This window comes from Lynx rufus, unplaced genomic scaffold (assembly GCF_022079265.1).
Source record: "Lynx rufus isolate CCGP_SWC_20201006 ecotype Redwood Valley unplaced genomic scaffold, mLynRuf1.p SCAF_7, whole genome shotgun sequence".
In the NCBI taxonomy this organism is placed as follows: Eukaryota; Metazoa; Chordata; class Mammalia; order Carnivora; family Felidae; genus Lynx; species Lynx rufus.
The window spans coordinates 90,126,635-90,139,795 of record NW_025814889.1 but is presented as its reverse complement, the minus strand read 5'-3'; the positions used below and the strand labels follow the sequence as shown (position 1 = coordinate 90,139,795).

Below are 13,161 nucleotides of genomic sequence, written 5' to 3'. Positions count from 1 at the left end.
TCACTGACTCACATTCCAACACATAAGCTTAAATTGCTTGTGACCCATCTCAAAGTGTTTCCAGAATTTTTTTTTTAACAAATAAAGGTTCCAGGTATCAAAGATTAAAAGATAATATAATTCACCTCCACAACCTTTCTCCATGCAAATACCTTCCATAATATACACTCACTTTCAGCCTACCTCCTCCATACCTCACCCCATATGTGAAAGAGTAAAGCAATCCAGTAACAAGACCCAACCTGAATTAAGCATAACTTGTGGGAAAGTAGGAAGTTTCTAACATGACCCTTAGTGTCCCACCTCTTGGTAGTCACACCCTTGTGTAAGACCTTCCCCTTGAGTAAGAGCTAGCCCTAGTGACTGGCTTCTAATGAATAGGATGTAACAAAAATGAAAATGTAACTGATAATAGGCTACAAGTCTGCAAATGAATCTCTCCTACCTTGTTCATTCTCTTTTACCCTCTTATTCTGAGGGATGCTGGCCGCCTTGTTGAGAAACGGAGACATAGCAAAGAACTAAAAAAGGCCTCCAGCCAACAGCCAGCCAGACTTAGGCCCTCAGTCCAACAACCTGTGAGAAATTAAATCTTGCCAACAACCACATGAACAAATTTGGAAGTGAATGCTGTCCCCAAGTGAGCTTTCAGATGAGACTTCAGACCCAGCCAACAGTTTTGATGTCACAACAATATGACTTTGAGCCAGCTAGGCTGCACTCAGATTCCTGACTCCAAGAAACTATGAGGTAAATCATGTCTGCTATTTTAAGTAGCTAATTTGTTATGCAGCAATGGATAATACAATTAGTATTCAACTTGCTTTAAAAATATGATGTTTCAGGGGCACCTGGGTGGCTCAGTCAGTTGAGCGTCTGACCTTAGCTCAGGTCATGATCTCACAGTTTGTGAGTTCCAGTCCTGCGTCAGGCTCTGTGCTGACGGCTCAGCGCCTGGAGCCTGCTTTGGATTCTGTGTCTTCATCTCTCTCTGCCCTCCCCCACTCATGTTCTGTCTCTCTCTCCCTCTCTCTCTCTCTCTCTCTCTCAAAAATAAACATTAAAAAAAAATTTTAAAGATATGCTGTTTCATAAACAAGACTAAAAACATAATGATTCTACTCACATTTGGCAGTTACATGAGTCCATCACTTGACCTGGCTTTAACGTGGGGGAAATGTTATTATGGGTAATTACAAATGCGCAGCAAACCCCTCTGAAGGCGGTGGGTCATCAAGGAAGAGGTATTACAGTTCCAACGTTTGACTCTCAGACAGTTTCAGTTGCCCTCTTCAGAGCCTGATACTCACTTTCAGTGCATCCCCTTCATTGCCTTCCACCACTTCCAGAATTAGAGCAGCCAGGATGTTAAAGCCTTGGCAGTAACCAACATTCTTGTTCCATCGAGCATAGGCCAAAAGGACCCGTTTTAACACAACCCTGTCCTGCTCAGCCTCCTGGCCACAGTAAGAACTGCAGCCTGTGCGGTGAAGATCCTAAAGAAGAGAAACAATTATCTTTTCTAATGGCTCCTTATTTTCTCTACAAAAAAAAAAAAAAAAAAAAAAAAAAAAAAAAGCCTTTAGTTGTATCTCTGCTTCAGCACTAAATAGAATATGTATTTTAGTTTTTTATTATTTTTATTTTATTTTATTTTTGATTATTTTTCTAAGTTTATTTATTCTGAGAGGGTAGAGAGGGACAAAGAGAGAGGGAGAGGAAGAATCCCAAGCAGGCTCCAAGCTGTCAGCACAGAACCCATCATGGGGCTTAAACTCACGAAATTTGAGATCATGACCTGAGCCAAAACCAAGAGTTGGACGCTTAATCGACTAAGTCACCCAGGTGCCCCAACATGGATTTTAGTTTTTAAAACTATATATGTACCCTAGACACAAGCCAAAAACAATTTTTTAAATTTTCTTTCTCCTTACATTTTCGAATATGCAAAGACACATTTTTTTCCAGTTTTATTCGGATATAGTTGACTAAGGACATTTTCAAGGGGAATTTCAGTCAAATTTTCTAAATTTCTTTCTAATTTTCTATTAAAGTTAAGTTGTTTCCAGAAGTGAAACAAATGTGATTCAGAATTAACAAAAATTGCATTATAATTCTATATAAATTGACAGTTTCTTTTAATACTAGGTCTCAGATAAAACAACAGTCACGTCAATACACATATGATAGATGCTAACATTATTCCTTTCTCGAAAACACAATGTAATATTTACCTATTAAAACTCTAATATTAAGGAGAAAAATCAAAATAGCAAAAAATGCAATCTATATTGCAGAGAGACAGAAAAATTATTCTGTCCAAGCACAGAAATCTTTCTATCTAAATTGGTTTATAAATTTGTATAAAAAGACAGAAACATTTGTTGTACTTTAATATTTAATGAGAGCAATATATATCATTTAATAACTAAGCAGAGACTATGATTTTCATGAGCTAATGTCATTTTACTGACAGCATTTACTTCAATGAGAAAAATGAAACATTCTCTTAATAACATGATTGTTATAAAATGTACATTGCCTTAATTCACAATTTAAACAGAAAGAAAATATTTCAAATATGGAATACTTTGAGGCACCTGGGTGGCTCAGTCAGTTAAGCATCTGACTTCGGCTCAGTCATGATCTCACAGTTCAGTGGTTCAAGCCCCGCATCGGGCTCTCTGCTGTCAGCGCTGAGCCTGCTTCTGACCCTCTGTCCCCCTCTCTTTATGCCCCTCCGCCACCTGCTTGTTCACGCTCACTCAAAAATAAATGAAAACATTTTTTAAAAATATATGGAATACTTCGTTTCTGAGAAACATTCTGAAATTCCAAATAAAGAGCTGAAATATGGATAGTGCAGACACTTTTAAAACATACAAAATAAAATTTTATAATTGTTTTCAACATTTGTCTGAAACAGACCAAGTTAGATCACATAGAAACTTCTTTTAGTTAGTACTTCCTCATGAGAAAAGTATCTTCAAATCTGCCAAAACCTAAGCCATCTTCTGGTGGCCAAAATTTATGAGACAACTTCCCTTTTAAAACCCTAGCTTAGGGGCGCCTGGGTGGCGCAGTCGGTTGAGCGTCCGACTTCAGCCAGGTCACGATCTCGCAGTCCGTGAGTTCGAGCCCCGCGTCAGGCTCTGGGCTGATGGCTCAGAGCCTGGAGCCTGTTTCTGATTCTGTGTCTCCCTCTCTCTCTGCCCCTCCCCCGTTCATGCTCTGTCTCTCTCTGCCCCAAAAATAAATAAACGTTGAAAAAAAAAAATTTTTTTTTTAAATAAAAAAATAAAAAAAAAACCCTAGCTTAGGGTACGTGGGTGGCTCAGTCGGTTAAGCCTCTGACCCATGCTTTCAGCTCAGGTCATGATGTCATGGTTCATGAGTTCGAGCCCCACGCTGACAGCACAGAGCCTGCTTGGGATTCTCTCCCTCTCTCTCTATCCCTCCACCACTCACACACGCACTCACGTGCATGCTCTCTCTCTCTCTCTCTCTCTCTCTCACTCAAAATAAATAAATAAACATTAAAAATAACCCAACTTAGCATTACACTGTAATGAACTCATAAAATCAAAAGCCATGTGCTAGAGGTTTATGTAAGAAAACAGTAGTGGGATCAAATTGAATCAGCATCCTTGGCTTTTGGCAACAGGCCCTAACCAACTGTAATAATCCCAGTAGGCAAACCACAGCTGCCTCCACAGCTGGCATGAACCCTTGACCATCTGGTTCAAAGTAGACCCATCAGTCAATCTATCTTCATAAATTCACAGTTAAGGAATTATCAAAGGCCCTAATAAGAGCCCAATTATTTTAACAGGAAATATACTTAACTTTAAATTTCTCAATCTGTGACTTTTATGTAAAAATCCAGTTAACAGCACTGACCCATGCTAAAGAAAGTAAAAGAAATTTCAATCTCCTATCAAGTGAGTAAGATAAGCAAATAGAATATGAACAGAAACATTTTCTTCTTACTGCCAACATACAAATTTATGAAGACAAGATACTGTCAAAGTTCCCATTAAAAGACTGTTAACAAATGAAATAAGAAAGCAGAAAATATATAGACATTCAGACCATAAGGTTTGATCCTCTATCCAGTAAACACCTGGCTCTTAAATCTTCCTTTTAAGTCAGGACAGTAGGCCAAACTCAGGGGACTTACCTTGACTATCTGAATTCCCATGGAGTCATCATCAGGATTACTCCTTTCATTGAAAGTGAAGCGCATGGTTTTGTCCCAATCAATAGCTATACTGTGCAAATAATGATCTGCCAAGGTCAACCAAACCTAAAATATTAAGAGATAAAAAAGAACGCTACACTAAAATATATAATTTCATCCTTCTTTATTAAAAAATAGTTATCACAGGGGTGCCTGGGTGGCTCAGCTGGTTAAGCAACCAACTCCTGGTTTCAGCTCAGGTCATGATCTCATGGTTCATGAGATCAGGCTCTGTGCTGACAGTGGGGAGCCTGTTTGGGGTTCTCTCTCCCTCTCTCTCTGCCCCTCCCCTGTTCACATGCACTCGTACATACGCGTACTCTCTCTCAAAATAAACTTTAAAAAAAATAGTTATTGTATCTAACAAGAAAATGGGAACTGATCCTAGACCATATATAGCCCACTTGTAGAAATAACTTTTCATTGAAATGTTTGCTGTGCTGAATTGAACCAATTAGAGCCTTTCATTTATTGTTTTCTTTATTATTTGTTGAGCTTCTGCTACGCAGCAAGCAATGATCCAATCATTACGGATACTGTTAAGAGAACAAAAAAAAATTTCATTTTTATTTCAGTTCACTGGATTAGCTATATTATGTTATATACTTGTTAGACTTGACTCTGAATTGCTCTCTGTACATGGACACGAGCCACCTGGTCATGCATGGAGAATGGGTCTTTTTTCACCATGGCAGGGCCTCTGCCTTTAAATTATCCCTCCATCTCTCTCTCACACACACACACACACACACACACACACACACACACACACACAAAACTGACAGGGTCTTATAATGAAAAACCTTTTTTTTTAATTAAATTTTTTTTTACATTTATTTATTTTTGAGAGACAGAGAGAAACAGAGCACAAGTGGGGGAGGGGCAGAGAGAGAGGGAGACCCAGAATCTGAAGCAGGCTCCAGGCTCTGAGCCGTCAGCCCAGAGCCCGATGCAGGGCTTGAACTCACGAACCGTGAGATCATGACCTGAGCCGAAGTCGGATGCTCAACCGACTGAGCCACCCAGGAGCCCCATGAAAAACTTTTTTAAAAGAGTCACTGGATATTTTTACTCCTTTGATTACTTTCTCCTGAAAAGCTGTTTCTGAAAGACTTTTAATGTATATGTTGAAGATGAAGAATCCCCACCATTCAAATTCTAGGGGTATTAAGACTAGGTTTATAAATTAACATACTAAGAAAAATAAATAACGTACTAAGAAAGCATTTCAAGTTTTGGCATTTCAACACAATTTAGCAGAAATAACACTGATCAATATCTCCAGCCAGATTTTTCTTCTAAGCATCACAATCATATATCCAAATTGTTCACCTGACACCCTCTATTTAGATGTCTAATAGGCATTTCAACCTCAACAGATAGCAAACCAATCATCTAATCTACCACTGCGTCGACTGATACATGCATGCATATGAACACACACATCTGCCCCTTCCATCTGAGTAAACAGTAGCTCTAACTTTCCAGAACCTCAGGTCAAAACCTTGAAGTCATTGTTGACATCCCTCTTATACCTTATATTCAACCTAACAGGAATTCTTGTCAACTCGGCTTTCGAAATATATCTAGAATTTAATCCTTTTTCTCCATCTCCACTACTGTAACCCTGATCTATGTCTTGCCTGAATTATCACAAGTTTTCCATTGATTGCCCTGTTTCCACCCTTGTCCATATTATCAAACCAGAGAGGTCTGCTTACAATGTAAGTTGTGTGCTGTTACTCCCTATCTCAAAACTTCCCAGTGCTTCCCATCTCAGACTGGGCAAAAGTCCTACTATGGCCTGTAAGGTCCTACATGATGTACTATCCTCTAACCCCATCACATTTATCTCTATGACCCTCTCTCCAATTGCATCCTCTTTGTTCACTGGGCTTCAGCCATCCTGGTTATTCGCTTTTGTGATACTCTAGCCTAAGGGTGTTCCCTCTCTTTGGAGTTCTCTTCCCCAGGTAGCTGCTTCACCAACTATTCAAATGTCACCTTGCTATTTAAAATTCCACCTCCTTACTTCCATTCCTCTCCCCTCAACTCTCCTTATTTCTTTCTCTGCCTTATTTTTATGCATGACACATCACCATCTGACACACTTTATATTGCATTCCTTGTAAGCTCCATGAGGCCCAAAATTTTGGTCTGTTGTTTTCCACCACCACCCCCACTCCCTGTATCCTCAGTACCCAGAACAGTACCTGGCACGGAATAATCAATAAATACTTATTAAATGCATAGATAATGAAGAAAGACAGCTTTCAAATTACTAACCTAGAATATTCTTTTGGACATTTCAGACATTTTAAAGAGGAACGGAGGGCTGATCCTTTTGTTTTGAGCCCTATGCATCCTCCTTACCTTTCTCCTCCATTCCTTTGGTATTCCTGTTGATAGTCTGCAAACTGCCTTGAGAGCATCGTACCACTAGGAGCACAGAAGAAATATTGGCAAAGTGATACTGACCTGGATAAGCATTTTTCAACTTGTTTCCTATTTTGACATCCACAGAGTATGATAAAATTCATACAGCACACTAAGATAAACAGAGTTTCTTTCAGCTACATATAACTACTCCAAGCCCTACCCCCACCCCCCACCTTAGGTACTCTTAACACACCTGTGACCCCTGTGCAGTACACACACAATGATTGGGAAGCTCTGGTTCAGAAACAAATACATGTATTACGGATTCAAAATAATAGATATTTGGCTTTTTTAATTTTTTTTCACACTTGCACCATTAAGAGAAAGTACAAAATTTTTCATTGCAAGTATAAGCTCGGGCCACTTGTAGCCTCATAAGTTTATTTATAATTTTAAAAACTGACTCATCTTATGCATGTCAAAGTATAGGCTAATTTTCCCACTTTGAGAATATATCTCAGTGTGCCCTACCGATACCCCAAAATAAGAGTATTTTCAAAACTAAAAAAAAAAAACCAAAGTTACCTGCTGAAAACCATTCTGACCTAAAGATGGCTCAAGAGTGAACTTCAACTTTGTGTCAACTCCTAAAACAAAAATATACATCTGTTATTTTGGAAAGAAATAACACGTTAGATCAAAAATAAAATTAAAAATTAACCTGATTCTACCGAATCATTATAAAATTTTTAAAACATGTTTTTACTAAATTTTTGTCAATTTTGTTAAAATAAAAGGTAATAATATTACTTTTTTAAATAAAAAATATCGTATGGCCACTAGAATGTAGTTTAGCACATAGAATGGTGGCTTCCACAGTTGTTTGGAGCCGTGTAAAAACAAAAACAAAAGCATGACATCACAGGTTTGGAGTTATTCAGACCACCACTCAACTCTGGTCCCTAGTGTCAAACAAATTATTTAACCTGTCTCAGTCTCAATACTTTATCTTTAAAATGAGGAATAATATCTACCTCAGTAAATATTATGATGATTAACTATAAATCACCCAGCACAGTATAATTAATATTTATGAAACTTATGAAGAGAATTCTCTACTTACAGAATTTGTCTTAGAAAAGACATTTACGTGAACTAAGTTACGAAGGAAACTTCAGTGAAATATCAAAAGTTATCAAAATAATGTCATTGCTTTCTCACTTGTGGAATAATCCATTTTAACAATCTTATTTGGAGATTTTCATGCACCTTAAAATTCTATGATACATTTACTCATTGAAGATAAAACAGTTTGTGGGGCGCCTGGGTGGCGCAGTCGGTTGAGCGTCTGACTTCAGCCAGGTCACGATCTCGCGGTCCGTGAGTTCGAGCCCCGCGTCGGGCTCTGGGCTGATGGCTCAGAGCCTGGAGCCTGTTTCCGATTCTGTGTCTCCCTCTCTCTCTGCCCCTCCCCCGTTCATGCTCTGTCTCTCTCTGTCCCAAAAATAAATAAACGTTGAAAAAAAATTAAAAAAAAAAAGTTTGTATGTTTAATTACAGACTACAAGCTAAAAATATAACTATAGATAACATAACTATTATTTAAAGCTATCTACAACTTTAAACAAACTTCTTTGACTAAAATCCCAAATCTATGGAAGAGAATAAATGGGAGAATATATCAAGACAATGTATTTATAATACATAAAGACTTTATGCTATATTCATACTAGGCTTTTATTCAGAATTCCATGTGAGAAGTATGTGTTATTGTCCTTGAAATCAAATTACATGACAATTCTTATTCCCACATAAATTTTATTATTTTTTTTAGTGAGCTTAATTTTTTTAACTTTATTTATTTTGGTGGGGTTGGGGATTGAACCCATGAACTGCAAGATCATGACCTGAGCTGAAACCAAGAGTCTGACATTCAACCAACTGAGCCACCCAGGCAATCCCTCCCATGTAAATTTTATTAAAAAGAATCAACTCTGAAAATGCTGTATTTTTCTACAATTTCAAAATGAATTAAATCATATTTCAAGTCACTTTTTTAGACTTATTACTTAAAAGTTCAAGGATCAAGATATACCAAACATTATTAATAGTATTCAGTTTTACAATTTATAATTGTCATTTATGACAATATTTTTTCTCAGATGTTGATTGCAGATTAGGCATACTGAAAACTTCCCCACAACTTCCAGTACTTAGGAATTGGTATGTAGATAGAAACAATTTTCAGAATTTAAAATTACTATAAGGTAGACTTAAAAAAAACATATATATATACACACATACATATATGTATGTGTGTATATATATATATATATACATATACATATGTATATACATACATACATATGTATATATATATATATATGGATAGGCACCTGGGTGGTTCAGTCGGTTGAGCATCTGACTTTGACTCAGGTCATGATCTCATGGTTCATGGGTTCAAGCCCAGCATTGGCCTCTGTGCTGATAGCTCAGAGCCTGGAGCCTGTTTCCAAGTCTGTGTCCTCTCTCTCTCCCTCTCTCCCTCTCTGCCCCTCCCCCAGTCACACTCTCTCTCTCCTCTCTTTCTCTCTCAAAAATAAAATAAACATTAAAAAAATTTAAAAAAGCATATATATAGAGTCAAGACACTAGAAAGAGGTATGTATGTTTTGCCCAAGCCCATGACAGTATGCAGATATCCTTCTTGGGAGTTCTGGGAAGAGTACTGTGAATACATGATTTGGGTCCTAGATTTCTGAAGTCAAGCTGTGATAAAGAATCCCAGGCATCCAATCAATGCCCTGATACTTCTTTTCAAAGATTCAGGGCCACAGGCATATTCTGCCTAAGTAGATAAGATTTCCTTCTCCAAAGGTCTATCAAGTACCCCCACAAATTCTCATCCTTCTGAGATCGTTTAAATGAAGTCCTGCTTCAGTGCAAAGCAATGATACAATGGCCACAAGAGTGCCTCCAGCTGGAGCGAATGATTTAAGGCAGGATGAAACACACTCCCTTGTGAGGTTGCTGTCCAGACCCGGGGTGCTGAACGGAGGATCATACATACTCATGACTTTTGCTTTAACAAAGACAAGGATATTCTGTCCAGCGCTGACTTATTTCAACCGAGCTGACAGTTCTGGATTCCCTGTATGTACGACCGAATATGCTCCCTTTGCTTTTTCAGAGCACCTGCTGGGCACCAGGTGCTGAAACCTGCTGGGGTTAATCTAAACCACAACTATTTTCTCATGATCTAGAATGAGTCACGGGATTTAACTGGAATTGATCATTCACCACCTGCATGCGATAGCTGAAATCAGGTCATTTTCTCCTCTTTTCTTCTAAAGCAGGGGAGAAGGCTTATGTTTCATCTGATAGTCACGGCTGTTCCAGATTCAGAAATATAAAACACTTTTAACGTGGAAAGGAAAAAATTTTTTAAGGGTAAAGGCAGATGGTGAATAAATACTACAGTCTCTGCAATTAGACACTTCCACGGGGAGAAAAACAAAGAAACCACAAGGTTCGTAAAGGCAGTCACGCGTTCCACCCTTTGGGGCTCCGCGCCTCGTCAGATTCTCTCCAGCAGCCTCAGGATAGCAGGTCCCCGGTGGCGCTGGGGGGGGTGGGGGGCAGGGGCTGGGGGAGGACGAACTCGCCTGGAACCCCGCTGGTGCCACGCTGGGGACAAGTGAGCGCTAAGCACCGGCGAGAGTGCAGCCGGCTCCCTCTGCGGCCACCCTTTGCCAGAAAGCTCTGTGCCCAGGCACCCGCGCCAGGCCCATAAAACCCCGGGGAGGGATGCCTGGTGGTGGAGCAGACGCGGAGTTATGCAGCCTAGAGAAGCAAGGATGTGTAAACACAGGCTACCACCATAAAGGGCCTAGCCTAGCACACAAGGCGCGCTCCCGGACTTTAGCTGTAAGAAAGGATCTCTACTTGCAGGAGGGTTTCCTGCCCGCTCCACAAACGGACACACAAATTAGAGGCTCCAGGCGAACTGACCCTAGCACTCACGCCGCGGGGACACTCAGGAAAATGCACCCGATTTTTCCTTCGCAGCCGCTGCCTCCCCCTTCGACCCCAAGAATCAAACATTCTCCTTTCTTCGCCTCACACACCTCTTTCAAGACGTGGCTTCCAGTGAGCCCGAAGCACAATTGGTTGCGCGGCCTCTGGCAGCCTGGGTAGCCGCCAGCACTTCCCCACCACGCGGACAAGGCCGAGCTCGCTTTAAGCTCTGGGTACAAACAGGGCTAGACCGCGCACAAGCCGCGGGGTCGGGACCCGCGGGCAACCACCGGGAGCAGCCAGTCCTCCCAGCCTTGGGAGGCCGCTGCCCGCGCCCAGGCCTTCGTCCGCGCTCTTCCCTCCCAGACCGACCCAGCCCCGCCCGCGCCGAGCCGCGGTACCCCGCACCGGGCGGCCCGCGAGCGCTGCCCGGTTTAGGCGGAGTTCAACTGAGGCAGAGGCACCAGTCCGAAGCGCCACGCTACTTTCCAGTGCCCCATCTGCAGCCCCGGGTCCTCACCCGGCTCCAGGGTGCAGAGCAGCCGGGGCGCGGTCCGAGAAATACAGCTGCGCTTTTTGAGCACATTGCTCAGAATGGTGCCCACGCCTCCGCCGCCGCCACCCTGCCGCTTCAGGCATCTCCCTCCGCGCCTCAGGGAGCCGGTCAGCTTGTCCTGCCGCATTCGAGAGAGCCCGGGGCTCCGGCGCGGCCACCGTCCGCCTGGATCCCCTGCGCCCTGCCGGCGTAGCGGCTCCGCGCGCGGGACTTAGCGAGTCTCCTTAGTCGAGGGGCCCTTGGGAGCAGCGAGAGTGCGGCGGGAGCCCGGGGGTCGAAGGGACCTGCGAAGCACCGCTGGAGCCACCGAGCGCGGGGCGGTCGGCAGGCATCTGCAGTGCGGAGCCTGCACGGCTGAGGCAGGAGAGGGCTTGGGGCGGGGAAGGGGGCGGGAGCGAGCGAGCGCGCGGGAGATGAAGGCGGCGCTCCCGCCCCCAATCCCGGCATCACCGTGCGCAGGCGGGCGGCCCTAGCTCCAGGGCGGCCTTAGCTCCTGAGCGCCCGGCGGGCTCCTGGCACCTGCGCCCAGGAACCGCACGACTGCGGAGCCTGGAAACCCCAGAGTCCGGGAGCCTGGGAACTGGAGAGCGGCCAGGTGAACAAATGCGCCCGGGACCAGAAGCTGCGGGAGACTTCCGCGCTTTTCCCAAGATCTGGGAGGGGCTGGAGGGTGGCACCAAAGACAGCAAGTCTCAGGTGCAGAACACCAGAGAGATTCAAGTGCCCACCTATCCGGGCAGCTTCAGAAGGGACAGTCAGCCGAACGCAGGACGAATCTGGCAGTGTGGCAGAGAAGCTGGCAGGTGATGAAACACAAGCTTCATCCCAAATGGTGTTACACAGTTTCCTGGCAGCTTAGAGAGGCATGGAAAGCGCGTAACACCGAATAATAATGGTTGTTTCTCTTGGAAGAACAGGCTTCAAGAAAAAAGAATTGTTCACATTTAAAAGCAGTTTTTTTAAGTGCCCCCTCTGTCCAGCCATAGACTTAAGTGGTTTAGAACTATTAACTATCATTACTATTTAAAAGGGGGGGGGGGAGTCATTCTTAAACTATGACAGTCACCCGTGGAATATTAATCATAAAAATGAATGAGGAATAAGGAAGGAAAGGAGATAGGAGGAAATACAGAGACATTTGTATTTGCTAATATTTAGAAAAGGAATACTACATGGATAAAACAACAAAAAAAGTATTTATGTGAGAGGGAACAGTGTGGAAGAAAGAAGAATGGAAAACAGACTTCTCTGGATGTGCCTTATATAGTTTTGACTCTGGGATAACATGTTATATTAATAAATAAAAAGAAAAAATGAAAATGAATGGAAATAAATGAACCTAACTGAATATCCTGTTGTTGGCACAAGAATACAGAAAAAATTACTAAGTTGCTTTAGAATACAGTATTGTGACTGTACATCAATGGTGGTATATATTCCAAGGGCAAAAAGAGCTGCAAAAAAAACCTTAAATGTCAGGAAGTAGCATTATTGTTACTATATTGATGTTTTTTTAATCCTTATGTACACTATGGGATAAAGCAAATAATGTTAATGCCACAAGAAACCAAGATGTTCTCAGTGTAACCGAAAACTCAAGTGTACAAAGAAATTAAGGGTTTTTTTAATTCTGCAATATTATATTTGGAACTTTGGAACTAGTATGAACTTGTCTTTTTTTTTTTTTTTCAAAAATACATACACAGTTGAACAAGGAACAACAGGGGAGTAAAGGATGTGAACCTTCCCACCCACCCCCAATAGTGGAAAATTTGCATATAAATTTGACCTTCCAAAAACCTTACTAATTGCCTACTACTGACCAGAACCCTTACCAATAACATAAATGGTCAATCAACACATATTTGAATAGAGTGCCTTGCTGGCTCAGTTAGTAGAGCATGTGACTTTTGGTCTTGGGGGTCCTGCATTCCACACTGGGTATAGAGCTTACTTAAAAAAAATTAAT

At 41.8% G+C, this 13,161-nt stretch overlaps 1 protein-coding gene across 2 annotated transcripts in view; it reads right to left on the bottom strand.

Annotated features, from left to right (window-relative positions):
• The window catches only part of TBC1D30 (TBC1 domain family member 30), a 39,121-nt gene extending 27,802 nt beyond the window's left edge, over window positions 1–11,319 (bottom strand). For both annotated transcript variants that reach the window (XM_047066928.1, XM_047066929.1), the window contains exons 1-5: window positions 11,157–11,319; window positions 7,205–7,266; window positions 6,614–6,679; window positions 4,181–4,306; window positions 1,311–1,496 (exon numbers count right to left, since the gene is read on the bottom strand). In XM_047066928.1, the coding sequence (XP_046922884.1) occupies window positions 1,311–1,496; window positions 4,181–4,306; window positions 6,614–6,679; window positions 7,205–7,266; window positions 11,157–11,319 (603 nt within the window). The remainder of the gene's footprint in view (window positions 1–1,310; window positions 1,497–4,180; window positions 4,307–6,613; window positions 6,680–7,204; window positions 7,267–11,156) is intronic.
• Between the last annotated feature and the right edge of the window lie 1,842 nt (window positions 11,320–13,161).